Raw genomic sequence first — 20,303 nt, 5'->3', positions numbered from 1 at the left:
ACGCAAAGCGCAACGATCTGAACGGATTTATTCAAGAACCCGTTGCTGTACTCGCAGCCCAAGCTAGCAACCCCTGGTGTTCTCAATATCGCGTATCGGTACTAAACAGGCTCGATTCTCCGTGTGATTTGCCGCTAATGACAAATGTACAATAATATTCTGAATATTTTGTTAAGAATATAATTTTTTGATCACCCTGCAAAAGCCATACAAATCAAGTTGCCACGTGGGCGAATGTGCCTAATGATTTTTGGCTTTTCAGCAAAACGGGCATTTTGAAGATTGAGTAAAAATTTGTATAATTGTGTACGGTTTAATTAGCATTAACCATCATGCAAACTCCAGTTATTCTCGCAGCAAATTTTGGCGAACCATCGACCAAAGACGGTCACTACATCGCGCACTTTCAGATGCGCTTCTTCGGCCGTCTGGAACACTCTTCCTTCCTATATTAGGAAGCCATTGGAGCTACGCACTTTTAAATACTCTCGATTTTAAACTAATTTCTTTAAAACTGCTTGTTGTGTATAGTTTGTTGTCCTTCCCCCGCACCTCCGATTCGCAGGCCTGGCCACGAAAGAACAAGTTCAAACATGCATACATAAATACGAAATTGAAAAAAACATGCATTGCTCGGATTAACATGAAACTCATCAATTAAATCTCGATTTAAAGCTTTCGTGACTGCAGGGATTCATCTTCTTGGTTCTTTCGGTAAAGTCACGTAGAATGGAAATAATGAAGTAATAAAAAATGAAATACAATAAAATAATTCTCACGACGTTTCGGCCACAACGCAAGCAGCCATCCTCAGGTGAAGAACAGGTCTGTCAGAAAGACAGCGTCTACGTGACTTTACCGAAAGAACCAAGAAGATTAATCACATTGCGGCTTGCCTTTAGCGGCGGGGCTTGCAGTGTGTGTGTGTGGGGAGGTGGGAGAAGTGAGTGACTTTCGTGAGGAGAGGGGTGGGTGCATGCGTTCAGTCTGGTGGCTGGGAGGGTGCGTTGCAGAAGAGAGGGCCGTACACTCCGCCGCTTTTGTTTGTTATGACCCCACCTCGGGGCTGGCCCGTTGCGATGGAGACGATACGACGCCCCGTGATAGAAACGCGTCGAACACGGTGGCCTCCTCGCCTGGTGGAAATGGAGCGCTCGTCCCCCGCTCATTGCGAGCTGAGGTGAGTGAGACGCGGAGAGAGATACGATCAAACCTTCCCATTTCTCCCCTTCTGCCCCATCTCGCTCTCTATTCTCTCGCCTATTCCCCTCCTCTCTCTCTCTCGTCTTCACTTCTCTTCGAGCGCGATCAATTATTCAAACCATGTAACGTGAGCGTGCCTCTGGGGCACAAGCGACTCCGCCTGTGGTCAGCTCTCGTTACCGTATTCCCTCGTTTATAAGACGCGCTTGTTTTTTCCTCTGTTTTAAAACATTAAATTGGGGGTGGGTGGGGGGTGGGGTGCGTCTTATAATCCGGTTATCCGTGCGCCTGTGTGTGTGAGACCAGATTAGTTTCGCCTTCAATATTATTTCGTATTTAACGCCGGGCACAACCTTTTGGGGTGCGTCTTACTTTCCGGTGCGTCTTATAATCCGGTGAATAAGCTCAGCTCGCGGTGGGCGAGCTGGCGAGTGAATTCGCTGCGCGTGATTATGTTTTTTTTTAACGCAGTGGTCCGCGCTGCGCTACCAACGCCAGGCCAGCCGAGTTCGATTCCCGCTCACGACTATAAACAGTGGCGAATATACGAACCGGTCCTGCCCCCCCCCCCCAGGTCGACTCAGCCTTAAATCAGTACCTGGTGCGGTGTGCAAACATCAACACCACAAAGGCGGCCGGACGTGGCGTTGGCCAGACCACCGTGCCAATCTTAATAGGTGCTCGCTAACAGCACCTTGCCCCGACGGTCTGTTGAAGGCTACACGGGGGGATCTTTGTCTTTTCAGCATTTCGGCTCTTCTCATTTCTGTCCTCTGGATAGGGGGCCGTTGCCCGAAACGTCAGTCTACTCTATATTTATCAGGCATTACGAATGCGAGGAATATATTTAAACGCCGTGCTCTGTGTGACACCGTCACAACAGGCCCGTAATTGTGAGTCGTTGTTAATTGTGAGGTGCGTATACGTGATGCCCGACTCCAAGCCTTAAATATCTTCCAAGTTTGATGGATTTTTTTTCTCTCAAATCTTTATCGCCGGTGCATGGCCGACGCTGCTTAAAGCATGTGATTGTGACACACACACTCCCTCTCGTTCACTGCTTCCGCTGTTGGTAGCAAAAACGACAGCAGCCTTGATCGTTGTACATGCATATTTCTGTTTTGTTACGCATGAAGAGAGGCACACGTTGATGATGCATAAGCACTTGGTATTACACTGCACATATAAAACTACGGGATAGCAGGCCGTTGATTATAATAATGGTGATTGGCAGTCAAGCTGCTGACGATGTATAGTCACGGTGCCAATTTTTATCTGCCCCAAAGGCACCTCCGTGTGTCTCACGATTCGATTCCAAGAGATTCCCGACACGTTGGGATGCTTTGCCGAATGTCATTGGCGATGAGTGTTTTGCTTCGTGTGGCCCTGCTTAGTGAGCTCCCTGGATCCGACGAGATCCGGTGCATTGTGAGTTATTATTCATATTCTTAGGTTTTTTTCGGTAAAGTCACGTAGGTAAAAAAAAAATTAATAAAAGTAAAATAAAATCAAAGAGAGTTATTTGCTGGTGGGACGATGATGATGACGATGACGGCGATGACGGCGAGAGGACAATAGCAATGTATACTACCGCTTATTTGGCTATGAACCACCACGGCCGATGCAAGGCTCGGTTGTCCGATTCAAGAGCCCTGCAGCCAACAGATCACAGCCTAGGGGCTGCGCGCTTACCCCGTGACTGCGACAGCCAGACAAGAGGATCATTCATCGACGTTGCCGACTTTGCATCTCGATCATTGCCTCCGAACGGACATCGCCCTGAACGCCACCGATTTCGCCAGGTCTCCGAACGCCACGCATAGAGGCAGGGGGGGGGGGGTTGTAGCGCTTGGGGAGTTGGAATGTGAGTGAGAATCGAACTCGGGTCGCCGGGTTTTGCGTAGCGCGAGCGCTCCCCGCCACCGCCACCACGCGAGAGGCTCGCGTCGTCGCATCTGCTGCCCTCCGTCGCGGCTTTATTTCAGCGTGGCTCGCTCCGTGCCATCCCATCCCGCGACACGGCTACGGAGATGGCGCGAAGTCCAGCTTCGTGTCAGCCGAGATGCTCGACGTGGGAAATGTCTTTGGCGTTCTTGCAGGTCTCCTGCGATCGCCGAACAGACGACGTGCACGGAGCGATGAACTGAAAGGGCAGCGGCAGGGGCAGCTGACGAACGATCGCGAACTCTCAACGCCACCTGCAGTCTTGGTACTAAGTTGCTTTTCGACGCCCTATCGGTGTTTATGGGTGCCTGTTGTTGATGGGGTTTTTTTTTTACTCCACAGGTGTCACTGACACTTGTGGGGCCGTACGCAATGAATGAATTAGACATGCATGCATGCACACGTGCAGCGATGAATCATTAATGTCATTGTTCGTGGCGTTTCTAACCGCGAGTTAGTGTTGAAATGCTTTGTATTTTTGTACGTGTTACAGAATATGATGTTAACAGAAATCCGGCACGCCACTGTTTCTGCTCGGACATGAAATAAGCAACGCGTTGTGGTGATTGGTTTATTTGCAAAAACAACAGACGGTCATCATTGAACAGTCAACTCAAAAGTATAGATACGTACAGACACGGGTTGTCTCTTACCATCGCACAACAAATATACCCCATATCGCCTACATTTCGGCTGTTGAGTCAAGTGTTGTTAGCGAGCACCTATTAAAGAAGGCACACAACGCAGCACGCACACCTTAATCGACGACAACAACAACAACAACGACAGTATACGACATTGAAAAATATTCACCGGTCGAATTGGGGAAACACGCGGCTTAAAATCGTGCGTAGATTTTAACAAAAAAAACAACAACAACAACAACAACAATTCAAAAAAGGACCCCACGAAGTCACCCAAGGTGAACACGATGGCCGAGGTGGACATCTCGTCAGCGGCGACCAAAAGCATCCGTCCGTTCCGCTCGAGCGAGGAGTACTTGTACGCCATGAAGGAGGACCTGGCCGAGTGGCTGAGCGCCCTGCACAGCATCGACATCACGGTGGATAACTTCCTGGAAGAGCTCGAGACCGGCACGGTGCTCTGCCACCACGCCAACACCGTGAACCGGCAAGCCGCCGAGTTCGCCGAGGCTCAGCCGCAAGCCGCCGCGACCATGCAGGTAAACGGCGGTTTGAGGCCAGGCGGCCGCCCTGGTTAATACTGCGTGTGTATTTACCCCCCCCCCCCCACACACAACGCTCCTCTGCCCCCAAAATGAAACGCACGGTCTTGCTTCACGGCTCACGTTAAAGATCCCGTGACGTGGGTGTGCGTCGGAGACACTGTTCCATATCCGCTAAATTGGAATGTTGAACAGGCAAACAAAAAACTGCAAGTATTGTGGTTAATGCAGACATGAATCCTTGTAAAAAGGTTTCAGTTTTGTTGCCAGAAAAAAGGGGGAAAACCCCTATTATATGTTGGTACTGGCAAAGGTGGTAAATATTTTTTAGCTTGCACCGTGTATTGGGTTCCAGACGGTCTCACGGTGACAGTATTAATAATAATAATGAAAAGTATTTATTTAAAGGGACAATGCCCAACAATTAAGCAATCATGCGTCTTTGCTTTCACGGCAGGCCCCGTCGGTCTAAGATTTCCTCAAAGGAGGTGGATCGCGCAACTTTATACTCAATTAATATGATATCCAGATGCGTTAACAGCTGGGTCCATGGTAGACGGCAGGAAAATAAAATATGAATGAATATAAATGTTCTTAACATGTTTTACTTTTGTTTATCTCTCGACGATTCGAGGCACCCCCTTGTGGTCGACGGGGTCCCTATGCGTCGCAGAAAGCTGCCCCATAGCCCCCCCCCCACCAATAGTTGCGCCTCTGCTCAAGCCTATCAATCGATCTTCAGCAAAGCAGCATAACATTGTGGAAACCCCATTGGAACCTCATTTGCCAGTAAAAAATATGATAGTTGGTTTTTTACCCTTTTATCTGGCAACAAAACTGACACTTTTTTACAAGGAGTCATGTTTGCATAAACCACAATACCTGCAGTCATAATGCAAACAAAAAACATAACTCTGATAATGTATGCACTGTCCTTGAAGTTGATTGGTCCACACCCGAGACAGTTTTCCTTAGAGCCTAGTCTCACATGGTGTTGGACCAGATGACGCCAAAAGGCGCACAACTCAAAGACAATGCACCGTCAGAGTATGAGAGCTCGGTGGTAAGCATTTACACCATTGGAACCTCATTTGCCAGTAAAATATATGATAATTGTTTTTTTCCCCTTTAATCTGGCAACAAAACTGACACCTTTTTTACAAGGAGTTATGTTTGCATTATGACTGCAGGTATTGTGGTTTATGCAAACATGACTCCTTGTAAAAAAGGTGTCAGTTTTGTTGCCAGATAAAAGGGTAAAAAAACAATTATCATTGTGGAAACATTCACGTATGGCAGCCCTGTCGAATGTCCGCGTCGCCCTGCGGTGTTGGCACGACGACGCCGCTGCGGAATGGTTGGGCATTCAGCGGTCCGCCTCCGGATTATCATCATCATTATTATTATTACAAGACGCTCCGGAAACTCTTCCAAGACGTCAATGAAAGTTGCACAAATCCGGATCGTACGCCAAAAACACCGACCCGATCGAGAAGACGCACCCGCCAAACGCTGAGCTCGAAATCGCCCGTGGGAAAGGGGCCGTCCATAAATGACGTCACGCACCTAGGGTGGGGGGGGGTCAGACATTTGTGACGATGTGTGACGAGGGGGGGGGGGTTGAGAAATGTGACGTCACATCAAAATGCGCAACTTTGAATAAATATAGACGACACGTTCTACTTAATTAAATATACTTTTTGAAAAAATGTTTTCTCCTACAACATCAGAGTGCAGCGCCACATTAAATACGCACTACAATGACAATAGTTTAAAGCGATTTCAAGTATGTTTTCTTTTTGGGGGGGGGGGCAGAGTTTTGTGACGTCATATTTGAGGGGGGATCTGACTTTTTGTGACGGCCATTGCCCGAAACGTCGCCTATTATATCCCGCACGTCCCCGCCTTGCCGCGGCTGTGCTGTCGACGAACGTGCTCAGTTTGTGTTGTCACGCTGCTCGGTATTTTGTGAATGGAACTCCCTCCCCTAGTCTCTTCTCGCAAGTCCCGATACAACCTTGCTCAGCTCAAGACGCGCGTTTCTTTCTTATTCGACGCTTTACAGAGGAACTCTCTCCGCACAGCTCCCTCTGGGGGGGTGGTTTGTGTTCTTTTCCGTCAGCAGTGGAACGAGCAAGTCACTTTTTGTGTGTGTGTGTGTTAGTTGTCCCCGCCCGCCCCCCACCCCCGGCACGGTTGGCTACATGCGGTGCAAAACGAAGTTCAACACACACACACACGCGCACACACGCATACACCTCCATGTCTGCACCTTTACCTATGCCGCCCGCCCGCCCGCCACCACCGCAGCTTCCCCAGGGAGACCTGGCGTTCGCGTCGCGGGACGTGAAGACCCGCTCCTTCCAGGCCAGGGACAACGTCTCCAACTTCATCGGCTGGTGTCGACACCGGCTGGGCGTCAACGAGTCCGTCATGTTCGAGAGCAACGACCTGGTGCGTTTGGTGACAACGAGGCCACGGTCGCGTCCCAATCTCAGAGATGTTCGATAAAGGGGCAGAGGGGAGGGGGAGAGAGCGCCCTGCGCAGAAGTTTCGTTGTTTTGTGTTTTTGCCAAACCGTCAGTTTCAATGTATTAAACGAAAACTATTTGTTTTTGTTTACGAAAGCCCTGCCAGGTGATCGCAGTATACGGGTAGACGTTGCCACGTGTAATCCCAATTGAGTTATTTTTGCGGGGTACTTTTTTCAGCATGGAATTGTTTGGCTAACAGCAAGTTACATCCTAGTAAGCAGGGAACCTTTGGCTTATTTTGGGCCAACTTCGGTCCAACGCTGGGCCATCTCTGGCCCAACGGTTCCAACCACGTGCCAACGTCGCCACCGACGTTTTCGCATGTCCACCGGGATCGTATCGTGACGCGCTGTCAAAAAAAAACCCATCATTCGGGGTGGTCGTCCCGACCGCGCGAACGAGGCCCTCACTCTCTACACCCCCCCCCCCCCTTCCCCACGGCGGCGGGCCCAGGTCCTGCGGCGCAACGAGAAGCACTTCGTGCTGTGCCTGCTCGAGGTGGCGCGGCGCGGCGCGCGCTTTGGCATGCTCGCGCCCGTGCTGGTGCAGTTCGAGCGCGAGATCGACGAGGAGATCCGCCTCGAGAGGCAGCCCGAGGCCCAGCCGCCGCCAACCCCCGCCGCTCAGCCCCAGCGCAAGACGTGCGACCTCAAGAGCCTGGACGGCATGGTCAGTTTGACCCTGCCGACACCAACACCACCGCCACCCCCATCCATCCATCCACCCGCCTCGCTGCCCCCCCCCCACCACCACCGTTTCACCACCAACACCTCCACCGCCGCCCCCACCCACCGGCCACTCCTCCTCAGCCCGACACCCCCCCCGTCCCCCCACCGTTCACCCACCCATCCCTCTGCTCTTTCTGTTTCATTTGTTGTCCTTCCCCCGCACCTCCGATTACCACGGCTGGTTACCATAGGCGGTGTGTGACTTCTATTTTGGGGGGGGGGGGGGGTGGGGGGCAAGGGGTTCACTTTGTTCCTCGCGTTAGGGATTGTGGGTGCGTGTAATTCATTTAAAAATGTGTCCAGTTTGGCAGGGGCGTTGCTCCCCCGCCCCCGCCGCCCACCCTCCTTCCCCACAAACTCAGCCGATGTTGGCTACGTACGGTACAAAAGAAGTTCAACATACGTGCGTAGCCACTCCTCGCGCGGTTGCTGTCGAGTGTGCAGGCGGTACAACTGCGCCGGGCCAAAGGGTGAGGTGCGGTGGTCACGAACCAGATTGGGTATGAGGTACCAGGCATGGCCAAATTAAGAGTTACGAAGAGTCTAAGGCTAAATAGGAGGCAAAGGCTTAAGTGTGTATTATATATTGCAGAGAGTCATCAAACACATGTCATTATTTAGCCATGATTAACAAATGTATTCGACTCGAGGTAGATTCATCAAACGTAAATTACTCGCTACACTCCTGTCTTAAAACAACATTGTTTTTACTGGCTTTAGCTGTGGCAAAGCCATGAATTAAGTCATCGTAATTCACAGACAAAAAAAAATGTCGATGGCCGCGCTACCGTCGCTCAGCTGTTACTTCAAGATGGAGCACAAAATATGAGGGCCTTATGAGCCTGTGGGGTTTTGTCGGTATGTCAAGTAAAATGTCACCATCAGGCCCATCGTCAGTGCACAACAGCCGATACAAAACTCCCAAACCTGCTTGGGCTGCATGGCGGCCAGCGGATGGATGTGCAGGAAGTGGGCTCTTTAACCTGTCCGTACGGACCTCTTGAGTGGCATGCTCTCGTTACGCGTGGCTTTTCTTGAGATGCTTCGGTTTTACACTCCGTACAGACACAACAACAAAAACATCTCCTTAAAAAGGAAACTGGCCAAATATTACCACTCGTTGCAAAAGTCTCTTGAGACTCGGCGAGGCTTTTCCTAATGAATAAATTACACTGTTGCATTAAATGCAATGCAATATATCTAAATAAACACTTGTGAGGTGCGCTGTCATGTAACGGATTGACCCGGGCCCACCGAGGTCCATGATTCCATTTCCGTAGGCGTGGAGGCGGCCGACGTTGTTTGAGGAATCGGTTGTTCGGTGGGAGTCTGGCGCAACACAGATAGCGACATCCTCGTGATTGGTGGCCGTTTGCCGCTAATGAATAGTCTTTTATGGCCGCGGTGACGCATCACGCGTATACAACGCGTCCCCAAAACACCGAAGGGGGTCGCGGTGTGTCGACGGGATTGGAAGCGGAGACGAGACAGCCCAGTCGGCAAGCCTCTCGGCAAAGAACGTATTTGCTTGTGCCAATCGCGATTGGTTTTGGGGGCCCAACGATTGTGGCCATGTGTGGTGTGCTAATCACCACGAACGGGGACAAAAGGATGGAAAGGATTTTGAGGGTTTAGAGCTGTCGATGGGCCGTCGCAAATTTTTTTGCACGCGACTCTCTCTCTCTTGTGTTGCTCGACAGTCCCGGTGGCGTCCGCTTTGCAAGAGTTTGCGTGACACAAAAAAAAAGTGCCCAAAGGTCGCACTGCGGTTTATCCCCACGGTCCAAGCCGATGGACATCCTCGACAGCGAGCGCACGCAGCGCTCCTCACGGAGTTCACGGAACGATCCTGCAGATTTCGATTTAAAGCTTTCGTGACTGCAGGGATTCATCTTCTTGGTTCTTTCGGTAAAGTCACGTAGAAGGACAGACCTGTTCTCCACCTGAAGACGGCTGCTTGCGTTGTGGCCGAAACGTCGTGAGAATTATTTTATTATGTTTTATTTTTATTATTTTATTATTTTCTTTCTACGTGACTTTACCGAAAGAACCAAGAAGATGGATCCTGCAAATGTTTAAAAGCCGGCGCTGCCACCGTCCCTGACAGCAATGAACGCGCGCGAAAATAAAAAAAAAATGTTGTCAAATGCACTTTGCGTTGTTCGTTACACACCGCTTGCAGACACGGCTGTTGGCTCAGCGTCTCCTATAAATCCGAGTTACAGGGTGGCACCTTGCCTTTATTATGCTTTGTGGGACTCTCAAAAGGGGGCAGACGGCACTTTAATGCGCGCGCCCACCGAGTAAAAACCGTGCACGCCACTTCATTTGGCATCCTCGGCTCAGTTGGATTGATCGGGTGCTCCGAATTTAAAATCAACATCGATTCCGCGCATTCTCTGAGGCGCGCCGTCACAAACCTTGAACTGAACGCTACTGCATTATGTCAGAGCTGCTTGTACGCGCGTGTTGATGTTTGGGTATATGCCAGTGTTCAGGTCTAAAAACTTCACTATAAACTTGCCACCTCCGCCCCCCCCCCACCCCGAAAATGATTTGGGGGCAAATTGATGCTGCCCTGGCTGCCCCAGCTATCGCCAGAGTTCGTTGTTGATTCAGGGGTCCGGTTGATTCTTCTCGGGCTGTGCCTCCCTGATGCTCTCCTCTCTCTCTCTCCGCCCTCTCCTCTCTCTCTCTCTCAGGTCTCTCCCCTCCCCTTACTCTCGCAGCTATAATCTGCGTTGTTTTCCATTTTGTAAAGTGTCTTGAAGACACGATCGCATCTCGCTGCTAGAAAAATATATATTCGAAAATCTCCGTTGATGATGTGGCCTGAGTTTACCCAGGGGTTCATATTCTTGGGTTTTTTCGGTAAAGTTACGTAGGTAAAAAATTAAAATTTATAGAAGTAAAATAAAAATACAATAAAATAAAAAATAACGACGTTTCGGAGGCAACACAAGCCTCCGAAACGTCGTGATTTGTATTTTTATTTTTTTTTACTTTATTAATTTTTATTGAAATTTTTTACCTACGTGACTTTACCAAAAAAAACCAAGAATATGAATCCTTGCAGTCACGAAAGCTTCAAATCTAGAATTTACCCAGGGGGTTAATGCCAAGTGGTGGTGTGTCACCAGCGCGCGTGAGGTTCTGGGTTTCAAATCCGAGTTGCAGCCACCGATAAATAACGCGGATTGCTTCGGCGTGATTGTGAATTCATAGCCCCTTGCTTGGTAACCAATGGCTGCACAACAAACTCCAGCTCTGCAAGCTGAAACATAAAGAATGCGTTTGATGGACGCCGGGGCCAACACGTTTATAGGATGGGGCTTATAAAACAAAACAATGTGGTGACTCCAGCGGTGGGTAAAGTGAAGGAAATGCAGAAGCAGCTCTCCAAAAATCCATCTTCGCGAGGCCGCTAACGCGTGGCTGCTGTTGCGTTGCTGCCTTGAGAGAACGACGAATGGAAATGCCTCGTGCCAACGCGACACTCGTGAGCGCCAGCCGGAACTTATTCAAAAACTAATAATCAGACGTGAAACGATCCACCTCCCCCCCCCCCAACCGATCCAATGATTTGTGATGATTATTGGTGGCGATTCGATTTTTTTTTTATATGTATATTTTTTTAACCTCCTTTTTACAGTTACTTTGTATTATTTTTCCATTCTCTTGATCCCTCGTCGTTGGCCTGAAATCTATTATTCGCATGCAATTTGCATAAATGTACATACCATTTGCACACATCGGAAATGATGAATTCTCACGCGCAAACTTCGATACTTGCATCGCGAGATTCCAATCAATGCACGGTATAACCGCATTTTCCGAATTATGAAACACGCCTTTTTTATTGCCCTGCATTACAAAGAAAAATGTATTGGTGCGTCTTATAATCTGCTACGTATGGTGCGAAAGAAGTTCGACGCACGTACGTAGCCTATGATAATACGTGCAGTGTGTGTGAAAATATTTCTATAACTTCATGAAAACCGGGCCACAAGTTTGGGGTGCGTTTCTTTTTTTTACTTTCCAAACCCATCTTAAAATACGATGAACGTGATACGCGCCTGGCAAAACAACCTTAACCTTTTAAGAAAAAAAAAATCTCGTATCATCACGATGATTATTGAAGGTTCAGCTCGGGCGTTGCGGCGGCGACGCTGGGCGCTCGCTACACCACGCGTGCCAAAAACCTGGCAACGAGAGACGCCGCCACTCGGCCTGTGCACACAGCACCACCACCACCACCCCCGTCCACCCCCGCCGCACCACAGAGTCAACACGGCAGCAGCGCAACAACCGAGACTCGCCACCGTGACGTCATCACAGGGGACCCCCCCTCCCCCCCGACACACACACACAGTGGCGGATGAAGCTAGTGCGGATCCTGCAGCGTATGTTGTAAAGGGGCCCTAAATAAAATAAAAAAAACACACAAATGTTGTAACTTGCATCGTAAAGTAATTGGATTTTTTCATTTGCTATACAGCCGGATAATACGACAAATCGCTAACCTTGAACACCCGGTCGTTCGTAAAAGTTGAAGGCGGTATAGTACTATAGTAATAAAGCAAGTGCAGATTCGGTGAGCCGGAATTGATAGCTTGAAAGCGTTTAGCGGCGGCGGTGATCGTCGTCGTCGTCAATGTTGTTGGCCCATTTGTAAATCTGAACATTAGGGGGCCATCCATTGAGTACTTACGCATGGAGGGGGGAGGGGGGGTTAACTCAAACGCGTACGCTTGCGTATGGGGGGGTCTACTGACAATGTACGTACGCATAAGAAACGGGGGGGGGGTGGTGAAGCCTCGATAATTTGTCTACATTGGCCCTCAAATGAGTTAGATAGTCCGGCGGTGTCCTCTCTGTTTGCTTAAACACGTTAATAATATTAATAATCCTTGATCGTTTCTGCGTAGATTCAACATCGGCCGTTCTATAGGATTCGGGGGGGGGGGGGTGCGTCAGGCGTACGTACGCAGGTTGGGGGGGGGGGTAAAAAGTCCGCGTGCGTACAGGGAGGGGGGAGGGCTCAAGTTTTGACGGATTTTTGCGTACCTACTCAATGGATGGCCCCTTATTCTGATGATGGTTGTTGTCGATAACTGACCGTAATTCCCATGCTGGGGGGGGGGGGGGCAGCGTGGGTTGATGAAGGGGGGCACGGGGGGGGGGTCGTACTCGGGTCATCGGGGTTCAGGGTGCCGTGCGCTAACCACTGCGCCGCCGCTCCCCCCACAGAAATAATTCAGTTCTACTTCACTGCACTCACGAGAAGGGGCAGGTTTTGATGCCATGACGCCAAGCGTTGAGTCTGAAACCACTTCCTTCCCGAGTAAATATCTCAAACGGCACTCAGTTCTATTGCCTTGACATGCACTGCATGGGACTTGCGGTATAAATATCACGCGACGGTGATGATGACGACGGCGGTGGCGGTGGCGGTGGTGGTGGTGATGATGATGGTCAAACACGTAGTCCGGACACATGGTCTGCTTTGTCGCTCAGAGCCACACGTGTCTCCGTGCCCGTCTAGGTGCGGTTCCTGCTCAGCCGATGCACGTGCCCGGTGCAGTTCCCCATGGTGCGGGTGTCAGAGGGCAAGTACCGGGTCGGGGACTCCAGCTCCCTCATCTACGTCAGGGTGAGACCCTCTCTGTGTGTGTGTGTGGGGGGGGGGGGGGGTAGTGTAGCGGTAGTGTAGCGGTTAGCGCGCTGGTTAGCGCGCTGCGCTACGAACCTGGCGACCCGGGTCCGAATCCCGCTCATGGCAAACACCAGTGACGATTATCTGAACCGGTCCTGGTCCTCCCCTAGGTCGACTCAGCCTGAAATGAGTACCTGGTGCAATGTGTAAACATCGCCACTGGGGAGACAAAGGCGGTCAGCAACCTACATGGCATTGAGAATCCCGCTCATCGCAAACACCAGTGACGATTATCTGAACCGGTCCTGGGCCTCCTCTAGGTTGACTCAGCCTGAAATGAGTTCCTGGTGCAATGTGTAAAATCGCCACTGGGGAGACAAAGGCGGCCAGCAACCTACATGGCATTGAGGAGGCCTTCATCAAGTAGTGGATTCGTCACGGCTCATGATCGTAATAATCACGACGACGATTATGGAACCGTCCTTACGGCTCTCTCTGTGTCGGTGGCACGCGGGCAGATCCTGCGGAAGCACGTGATGGTGCGCGTGGGTGGCGGCTGGGACACCCTGGAGCACTACCTGGACAAGCACGACCCCTGCCGCTGCCTGGCCCCTAGTGAGAGCCCCCAACCCCCACCCCAACCCTCCCCTCGCACCCCAACGCTGTCAACGCTGTAGCTTGACCTCGATTAAAGGATGGGGGGGGGGGCATGCAAAAACTCAGGGGTAGACACACAACCGCATTCAACAAACATTCATCCCGCACCTCCGATTAGCACGTTTGGCTACGTACGGTGCGTAAGAAGTTCAACATACATACGTATATACATGAAAGGATTGTTGAACTCAAAACGGAGTAACAATGCGATTCACGTTCTTCTGTCAGGCATCCGCTGAAGATCCTATCCCCCCACCTCCCCCGTACAAATTATTCTAACATCGTTCTTTTTCAACGGTTTTATTTAACTTCACTTGTGTTTGTCGTGGTCAAATTTTGTAATCAAAATTTAGTCTACTTCCTGTTGTCCAATCAATTCCACATTTTGCACACGTACTCAGATCCGGAGACAATACATGTTTGTATCAAAATCGGCATCAAATAATCAATTAATTGCCTCCTTTCAATCAATAAAAAAATTATGGACGGCTTCTTAATTATATATATATTTTGTGTAGGTCAAAAACGCCGCGGCCCCTAAACTGTGGAATCGACTCGGGCACCATTGAAGTACTTCTCGACCATCAGTTAAACGAAGTTGTTAATAAAACCGTTGTTTTTTTTTACTTTTTTCAAGGAGTTTATTTAACTTGACCATAAAAATCGTCCTCTTCTTGAAAAAGCTATGCCAATAAATATGTAAGTCTTCCACGAACCTTAACGGCCCCAGTTTTTTGTCAATTGCATAATAATGATCCGCCACTCAAGGCGAAACATTTCCGTGCAGTTCTCCCCACTCTTCCGGCGGTATCAGGAGATATTCTTATTCTTCCCGTGACATGCCCTTGTTTATTTGTACCTCAGAGGTGGCAACTTTACCCGGACACATGAAACGGCGTGAAGAATGACTGCGGCAAGCGCACCGATTTCACCGCGTGTGCGCGCACCACGCCTCTCTCTCCCTCTCTATCCCGTGCGAATTCCCCGCCCTCAGCTCACAGGACGCCGGTCAAGGCAGGGGGCTCATCGCAGCTCTCCAAAACGGCCACGTCGGTGTGCCCGGAGCAGACCGGCCTGGGGCCCAGGTCGGGCTCGCAGCTTCGCCTCTCTGCGACGACCCACGACCTCCGGCCCTACTCGCCTCTCCCCGGGACCGCTGAGCACTGTGGGCAGGGAAGGGAGGGGACGATTCCTCGCCCCGGGACCCCCGTGAGGTACGGTGAAGGGGATGGGGGGGGGAGACAGCTCCGTGGAACATGGGAGCAGGAGTTAGACTTTTGCGGACTTTCGCAAAGTCCTATATGGTGACGACGACATCACTCGCTCGCCGCTGATGCGTGGCCATGTCCGGGTCACCAGGTTTCCGAGCGTGGTTGTTACTAACTAGCAACTGCGCCACCGCTCCATCCCCGCATACCGTCTTGGAGGGTGTATGTACGTACATATGTATAACTTCTTTCACGCCGTACGTAGCCAACCTTGCTAATTGGAGGTGCGGAGTATTATGAGTAAACGAACTTGGATCAGTTCTATTCACCAAAATAATGTATGTCCATGAGTCCAACACGTCTCCTTCCAGACCAACGTTTTCTATAAGCGTTTAAACTTCTCATCAGGAGGGTGTGGCCTTTGTAAACAATGCTACTGGGTTGCCCGTTGCTGTATGCAAGAGGACATTACTTGGTGGCTCCATTAATTGACCAATAACACCTTCATTTATCGAAGACCGCATAGCTCGGAGGCTGGATTTTGCGTCAGCCCACCACGTGGTTGCCTTTACCGCTCGCCCGTGGTTCCTCCCCGCTCCTTCGAGCCGTTTTCGCTCTTCGAGAGCGAGCGAATGCTGTGCGCGTGCGCAATTATTCCCGTCTCACTCGTCTCTTTGCTCTCGTCATCAGAATGAGGGACGACGACATCAGCGGTAAGAGCAAGGAGAGGCGGAGGCCCCTTTCGACCCACGACCCGTTCGTCGGCGTGCAGGCCTCACGCCCGAGAACCCCGTCGCTGCTCGAGCAGCAGCAAGAGCAGCAGCAGCAGACCGCAAAATTCAGACCAACGAGACCCCGCAGCGAAGTGGAGCCGACTTCTCTGCACAGCAGACCCTACTCCTCGGCGGAGTCGCTGACGGGCGCTCGGCACGATAACGAGCAAGTGCTGCTGCGAGTGCGGCGCAGCAAAGACGGGCGGCACGCGGTGACGCGCGTCGCGCTCGCCGAGGCCGCGCCCTCGGCTCGTCGGAGGCGATCGGAGGAGCCACTCGAAGACGAAGCGTCCGGGGCGAGCGGCGCACAACTCGGCTCCCAGCTGAAGGAGTCGATGAGCACGAGCCTTCCCGCCCGCGCCAGCCCGAGGCAGAGAGGGGCGGCCGCGGACGGCATCCGGCAGCTTGTGACCCAGCCCGCGACCGCCGTCAATAAGTATCTTCCCTGCGCGCCTTCCATGGACAGGGCCCGGTCACCGGCCCCGGCACGCTCTCTGGCGGTCTCCGGCACAAACAGCGTCAAGAGCTCCAGGTCGCTGGACACTCAGCTCGACGTGGTGAGCTACAGGGCGCATCCCAACCGGCGAAGCGACTCTGTCCAGAGGGACGGCGCTTGGTCTCCGCAGGCGACGGCTCAGCTCGTTTACATCGACGAGCACGGGAAAGAGATGGAGCAGGACGACGACGATGACGTCGACGAAGAGGACGTGAGCGTCGCGTGCAGGCCGCCGGGCGACCGCCCGCACGAGGAGGAAGCGGAGCTCTACCGCCGTCTGGAGGAGGAGTTTCGGGCCAACATGCGCAAGAACAAGCTTGACGCAACGGCCGAGGGAGGAGGATTCGACAATGAGATGAACGACAGCGGAGTCGCCCCCTCTCTGTCGGGCTCCACACCCGCCGCGTCGCCGCACCGCGACTTCTCCGACATCGCCAAGAGCGACTCGGCCTACTCCTCCTTGCTGTCGCTGGAGACGATGCACCCCAAGCACGGAGGCCTCCCCAACGGCGCTCAACCCCGGGACCGCGCGAACAAAACCCCTCCCGAGAGCGTGCGCGACGAGTTCACCTCCCCCCACCACGTGGGCCCGCCGTCATCGCGTGGCGGTGGCAGCAGCAGCAGCCACCCGGCGCTCAGGCACCTGGGCGCCAGCCTCGACACCGGTGGCGCCCGCACGAGCGGCGCCCGCACGATCGGCCCCCCATCGTGCGGCGCGTCGGACGATTCGGGCACGGAGCCGGTAGGGGCGAGGATTTCGGTGAGCGTGCCGGCAGCCCAGGGGGATTACGGCGCCGTCGTGGCCGAGCTGAAGCAGAGCTCCGTGCACCTCAAACGCGTCGACATGGATGGCTGGGGCAGTAAAGCGCCCGCGCTGGGCGCGCTCCGGCGCGACGGGACGTTCACGCGAATGTCCAAGTCCGTGGACGAGGTGAGGGCCGTCGACCCGCAGCCCGCGGTGGAGGCCGTGGAGAGAGCGTCGAAGAACGGGCACCGCGACACGCTGACGAAAAGGCTGATCCTCGGTGAAAGGTTCAGTGTCATTGAAGACAGTCTCAGGTCGAAACTGGCGAAGGTGCCTCCCATCAACGGTTCGGACGGTGCCGTCAATGGTGAATGGCGCTCAAGTGAAAGCAGCCACGGAGGCGATTCAGACAAGATGTCGGAGGTGGCTGACGGCAGCGAGGTGAGCGCGACGCCACGGGTCACAGACGATCGATTGCAGAATGATGGGGTGAATGGGGAAACTCTGGGTTTGCGAAATTCAATGGTGGCAGCAGCAGCAGCAGCAGCGGAACCACTTGCGTGCGGAGAAGAGAGGGCATCCAGGCGGACGCAGCAGCAGCAGGCTCGGCAGGGCCTCTCTCGGCCGAGGAAGAGCCTTCGGAAGCCCGAGCGCGTCCCGTCCATTTATAAGCTGAAGCTCCGCCCGAAGATTCGTCCTCGTCGTGACCACAGGCCAGAGCAACGTCCCTCCAAAATCCCCACCCCCACCGTCTACAAGCAGGCCGAGGCCGGCGACAAGGAGACCCCTAGCTCCGGGAGCCCAGATCCTCCGTCGTCCCCCAACAAGCTGGGCTCGCGAAGCTTGCCGACACCACGGCCGCAACACGCCACGAGTCCCCCTCAGAATTTGAGGAGCTCCCTCAACTTGCAAAATGGGGGCGGCGGCGGTGGCAGCGCAGCCGGCCTTCCTGCCTGCGTGGCATCTCAACGCAAGGTGGCCAGTGGGACGGCGCGAGCCTCGGCCGACAGCCAGGCGCAAGCGAGGCCCGGCGCGCCCCGATACGCCGTGGCCCAAGTGGGCCGCGCCCCGTCCACGCGGGCCACGGGAAGGAGGCCGGGTCAAATTGCCCGCGTTCCCTCCAACCGCTCCTCTGGGCGGCCCGCGAGCCGGCCGCCGCAGGGCGCCGGCGCGTCTCAGCTGGGTCGGGCCCCGAGCGTCAGGACGATGTCTCGGACGCCGTCGGCAAGACAGCTGGCGCGTAGGGGCTCCCGCGTGCGCAGCCTGCTCACGCCCAACGTGAGGGCCGAGGAGGAGCTGGGCTCCGAGGAGGACGTGTGGCCGCCACAGCACAGCGTTCCGCCGAGGGCGCACATCGCCGGCCGCAGGCTGCCCTCTACGCCGGACGCCAGCCCGTCCGGGCCTCGGGGCTCCGGCAGTAGCTCCAAGGCGCGCTGCTCGGGGGCGGCAGCGGACGAGGAGTCGTGGGTGTGATCATGAGCGACCTGACAGGGCCGCTGAAAGTGCTTTGGCGGCCAGAGTGAATTGCCCGATGAAAGGGCCACCTCAGCCTTTCCTGAAGGCCATCTCTGCAAGCTTCCGTGGCCATTTCTGAAGCGCCCCCTATATGGCCCTGTGACCTGGTCCATCTCGATGAGCCACTGGATGTAAGTGTCTTCGGTGGGAATCCATTTCTGCACGAGCACCTTGGATTGTGCGTGTGTGCATAATGTGAATAACAGACCGATCGGCATGATAGTATTTTTCTGTGGTGGTGGTGGTGGTGTACAATACGGTGTGGTGTTGCATAAGCAAGAGTTCTGCAAAGTATTATGCACAACGCTCCAATGTGTTCTGCTACGCGTGTTGAGTGTCAAATGCTAATGTGATCAAATGGGCTGTGAATCGCAAACAAATATTGAGCGTGGTGTGGCGACGTAGATTAATTTATCGGTCAGCGTGAGAAAACAAGTGAAGGGGGAAAATCCTCGGTCAAATAATTCCTGAGCGACGTGAGTCCCATCATTGGTACAACTAGAGTAAACTCTTGATTACAATTATTATTCTTCCGATAATTCCGCTGCACAGTATTTGGCCGCTCACGAAGAGAGAGAACAACTAAGAGGGATGAGGGCGCCACGGACGAGTTGCAAAGGCAGACAGACGGTGAGCCGCCGCCAAATTACCTCCAAGCTCTGGGGTCCCTCTGTATATTAAGGTGTTATTATCGGTCACTTAAAGAACGTTTACATGTGGGAGGAAACCGAAGCACTCGGAGATATCCCACGCCTGGAAAGGGGGCAACGCGCTATCCCATGCAGATGTAGAAACGAAACTATACTCACTTGTACGTATACACCGCGGCTATATATACACGCACATGGCAAGGGAGTTACACAACGCTTGCGTGATCCACCAACCCTCGCTGCCTCCACAGTGCCGGATTACAGCTCCACGTTGCAGCATAGAAGGGGTGCCGCCAAATAACCCAACAACACGGATATTGCGAAACGTGTAAAGCAAGGCGACAGCAAAGCACTTCATAACAAAGGGTTTTTGGGTTAGATCGCGTTAAGTATAAATGTGTTGAAACCCTCTACCACTCGACACGGCCAATCAGTAAGGGGTTTGTCACGTAAACAAAACGCCAAATAGTTCTCTACTTCAGCCCACCGGTGTGTTGAAGAGTGAATACACAACATTTACAATGTGAGTAGTACGACGTTTCGCTGGTAATTACATCCAGCATCATCGGGCGATTTGCCAGAATAGTGAAGCCATCCACCTGCTTCCGGTCTTAAAAAGCCACTGTTGATTACCTACATAGAATGGGGGTGCATACTTATTAGTGCGCAAGCCTTCATTTTTTTTCTATCCAATGCTCCTGAAAGTTGCAGTCACGTGGCCGCCGAGTCACGGACCCGTCGCGAGCGAGCAGCACCGAAACATGAAACATGAGCGCGCGTGTGTGAGATGTTTTTGGTAATTATTTGATAAATTTAGTTTTAGTGTTTGTTTTTTTTTGGTTTGTTCGTCAGAGGCAAGCACGGTTAATCCCGCAAGCCGCATAATCTGGATGATTATTAATCGGTGATTGTGGGGTCACAATCACCGGCCACGTGCGTGATGATGACGTAGCCGTCTCTGATCTTCAGTCTCCACGTGGGCGCTTTTCAGCCCCACCTCCTCCTCCT

At 52.7% G+C, this 20,303-nt stretch overlaps 1 protein-coding gene across 2 annotated transcripts; it reads left to right on the top strand.

Annotated features, from left to right (window-relative positions):
- The first annotated feature begins 1,051 nt into the window (after window positions 1-1,051).
- Window positions 1,052-19,620, top strand: LOC144719424 (uncharacterized). Of its 2 annotated transcripts, XM_078595322.1 has the most exons (9): window positions 1,052-1,180; window positions 3,303-3,412; window positions 3,641-4,330; window positions 6,644-6,787; window positions 7,321-7,536; window positions 13,141-13,248; window positions 13,770-13,866; window positions 14,903-15,122; window positions 15,807-19,620. In XM_078595322.1, the coding sequence occupies exons 3-9, from the start codon at window positions 4,079-4,081 to the stop codon at window positions 18,601-18,603; spliced, it is 3,834 nt and encodes a 1,277-aa protein (XP_078451448.1). In that variant the 5' UTR covers window positions 1,052-1,180; window positions 3,303-3,412; window positions 3,641-4,078; the 3' UTR covers window positions 18,604-19,620. The 2 variants fall into 2 exon arrangements, with proteins under 2 accessions (XP_078451448.1, XP_078451449.1); XM_078595323.1 differs by having other exon boundaries at window positions 1,066-1,180; window positions 3,303-4,330.
- The last annotated feature ends 683 nt before the right edge of the window (window positions 19,621-20,303 follow it).

The sequence above is a fragment of the Lampetra planeri genome, chromosome 6 (assembly GCF_965212315.1).
Source record: "Lampetra planeri chromosome 6, kcLamPlan1.2.h2, whole genome shotgun sequence".
NCBI lineage: Eukaryota > Metazoa > Chordata > Hyperoartia > Petromyzontiformes > Petromyzontidae > Lampetra > Lampetra planeri.
This window is presented reverse-complemented; position numbering and strand designations above follow the sequence as displayed.

What these genes read in the sequence shown, in the direction of transcription:
- LOC144719424 (XM_078595322.1), top strand. Translation starts at nt 4,079, where the DNA reads ATGGCCGAGGTGGACATCTCGTCAGCGGCGACCAAAAGCATCCGTCCG. An exon ending in AAGCCGCCGCGACCATGCAG is followed by an intron (nt 4,331 to 6,643) that starts GTAAACGGCGGT and finishes CCACCACCGCAG; the next exon opens with CTTCCCCAGGGAGACCTGGC. An exon ending in CGCCCCGGGACCCCCGTGAG is followed by an intron (nt 15,123 to 15,806) that starts GTACGGTGAAGG and finishes TCTCGTCATCAG; the next exon opens with AATGAGGGACGACGACATCA.